Consider the following 2,288-nt stretch of genomic DNA (forward strand, 5'->3'; position numbering starts at 1 on the left):
TTTGATATTCCGAATATGTCAGTCAGGGAAGGTTTTCAGTTGTAGACTGCTTTGGACAGTGGGTAAGGAATCCATGTAATTAGTCCTATTAATGCATATCAACAGTGTTTTCAAAAGAACTGCACCAATTTTCCTTTCAGTACTGGAGGCAGCCTTCCATCTATTGGTACTTCTGTCCCGCAGGATATCCAAGAGGCCCGGTGAAAGTCTGTGTGGCTGGTGGTGCGGCTCTGTCCTCTCAGCTGACTGTGGGAGGTGAGCGCTCCCTACTTCACCCTGTTTTTCCCTTGCTTTCAGATCCCCACCTTGATTGACCGGATGCTGGTGTCGTCTAACACCAAGACGGGGGCTGCGGGAGCAGAGGCCTTGTCTCTCCTACTGAAGAGGCCCTGGGACCCTGCTGTGGGGGTGCTTTCTCATAACAAACCAGTAAGTTGCATAGCTCAGGACTTAACCATGGAATGGGTGCCATGGCAGCGGCAAGAGGCCAAGAAAGGGCTGAACTGTTCCCCCAATTGTTTGTTTCTGATTGTGTTTAATGTAGGTCTGTGAGCAACTGAGTGTTGGTTGGGATAAGAGGGGCATCGGGACAGGTGGGTTTACCGAAAGGACGCCTCCCACTCACGGTTTCTTTGGATGGGGGTTCTTTCTCCCTAGGGCAAACTCCCCGGCTCACCTCTGATTCTCATCGCCTCCTCCGGCCCCTCCAGCTCTGTGTTCCCCACCTCACGCCGCCACCGCTTCTGGCAGTCTCAGCTGTCCTGCTTAGGCAAGGTCTGTGTTAGAGGAGGAGGTGGGGGTGCCGCTTTGGGGGATTGAGAAGAGATTCACGGGGAGGGGGCCCAAACAAGTGGATTTCCGTGGACCATCCCCTAACTCTTCTGGTGGTGCTTATCAAAGGTTGAAGGGATCGAGGGGAGGGGGGTGGATTCAGAGAAGATTTGAGAGTTGAGTCTGCGGGCACTTTCTTTCTGAGCAGGTCATCCCTGTAGCCACCCACCTGCTGAACAACGGCAGCGGGGTGGGCATCCTGCAGTGTCTGGAGCATATGATTGGGACCGTGAGAAGCAAAGTGCTGGAGGTGAGGCACTCACTCCTCTCTGCGCTCTGGGCTGTTCTGGGCCTGTCTCTGGCCCCTGTGCCTCACTGTCGTCTTTCTCTTCCCACAAAGATTCACAGCCATTTCCCACACAAACCCGTCATCCTGGTTGGCTGGAATACGGGAGCTTTGGTGGCCTGCCATGTAAGTGTTTGCCATCTTGTTTGGAGGTGATCGTGGGTTCGAGGACTGCTGCCACCACTACCGCCCCTGATGACAGTTGTGGTGCCAGTCTTTCCTTGTGCACTAGGCACGGGGCTAGATGCTTACTTACCTGGGTCATGGCATCTGAGACTGCAGAGAGAAACATTTTTTACTTGATTGTGGGAAAATTTAGAGAAAAGTGTAAGCCAGGTGATTAGATCAGTGTCATGAGCCTAACAGAGCTTGACCCATGGTCATCTCATGGCCTGGCTTGTTTCCTCTTCCTCTGCCCACTCTCTCATCTCCTGAATTATTGTGAAGGAAATCATTTCATATATTTTATATTTCAGCAGCTGTAACTTGGGTGAAAGAATTCTTCCCCACCCCCAGTATAAGCACTGTGCCATTCTTTCACCTCAAAAAGGCAGTTATTCTAACTGGCAACATTTAATCACTGTGGAATTTGATGTTGTCTTCCTGGCCTTCCCCTTCCTAGTAGGCTCTCTCCCCTGCTTCCTGGTCTAGGGTTGGTGTAACTCAGTGAGTGCTCTAAGGAATTTGAGATGATCAGGAGCGAGTGCTCAGTTCAGGGGAGTGATTGTCTTCACTAAGGGAGAACAGCTCCCTTGATGCAGCTCGGGGGCTAGGAGAGGGCACTGGAGGAGTGGAGGATGGGCCTGCTGGCAGCCCTGGGCCCTCAGGTTTGGGGTGAAGCGTGGCTGCAGTCTCATCAGTTGACCTTTAGAGGTGCTGTTCTGTTACAGGTGTCGGTGATGGAGTATGTCACTGCAGTTGTCTGCCTTGGCTTCCCTCTGCTTACCGTGGATGGTCCCAGAGGGGTAAGAAGGGGGACGTACCCAGCTTTATCAGTGGCCGGTTCGGGTGAGGGAGTAGCCTCGTCTAACCTGCTGTCCATCCAGACTGCAGGCGCCCAGGCACCCTCCCGAGTGGAGTTCCAGGTCAGTGCTGACATCCTGTCCAATTCCCAACCTTACTTGTTTTAGGACGTGGATGATCCCCTCTTGGATATGAAGACGCCGGTCCT

At 52.8% G+C, this 2,288-nt stretch overlaps 1 protein-coding gene across 1 annotated transcript in view; it reads left to right on the plus strand.

The window, feature by feature from the left end:
• The window catches only part of KANSL3 (KAT8 regulatory NSL complex subunit 3), a 42,015-nt gene that overhangs the window by 22,432 nt on the left and 17,295 nt on the right, over positions 1-2,288 (plus strand). Inside the window, exons 5-10 of the mRNA XM_045283837.1 lie at positions 298-429; positions 658-774; positions 980-1,081; positions 1,172-1,243; positions 2,008-2,082; positions 2,248-2,283. Of these exons, the coding sequence (XP_045139772.1) occupies positions 298-429; positions 658-774; positions 980-1,081; positions 1,172-1,243; positions 2,008-2,082; positions 2,248-2,283 (534 nt within the window). The remainder of the gene's footprint in view (positions 1-297; positions 430-657; positions 775-979; positions 1,082-1,171; positions 1,244-2,007; positions 2,083-2,247; positions 2,284-2,288) is intronic.

Source organism: Echinops telfairi, unplaced genomic scaffold, assembly GCF_000313985.2.
Source record: "Echinops telfairi isolate 266 unplaced genomic scaffold, ASM31398v2 ScPeMD7_7467;HRSCAF=8505_1, whole genome shotgun sequence".
NCBI classification, from domain to species: Eukaryota; Metazoa; Chordata; class Mammalia; order Afrosoricida; family Tenrecidae; genus Echinops; species Echinops telfairi.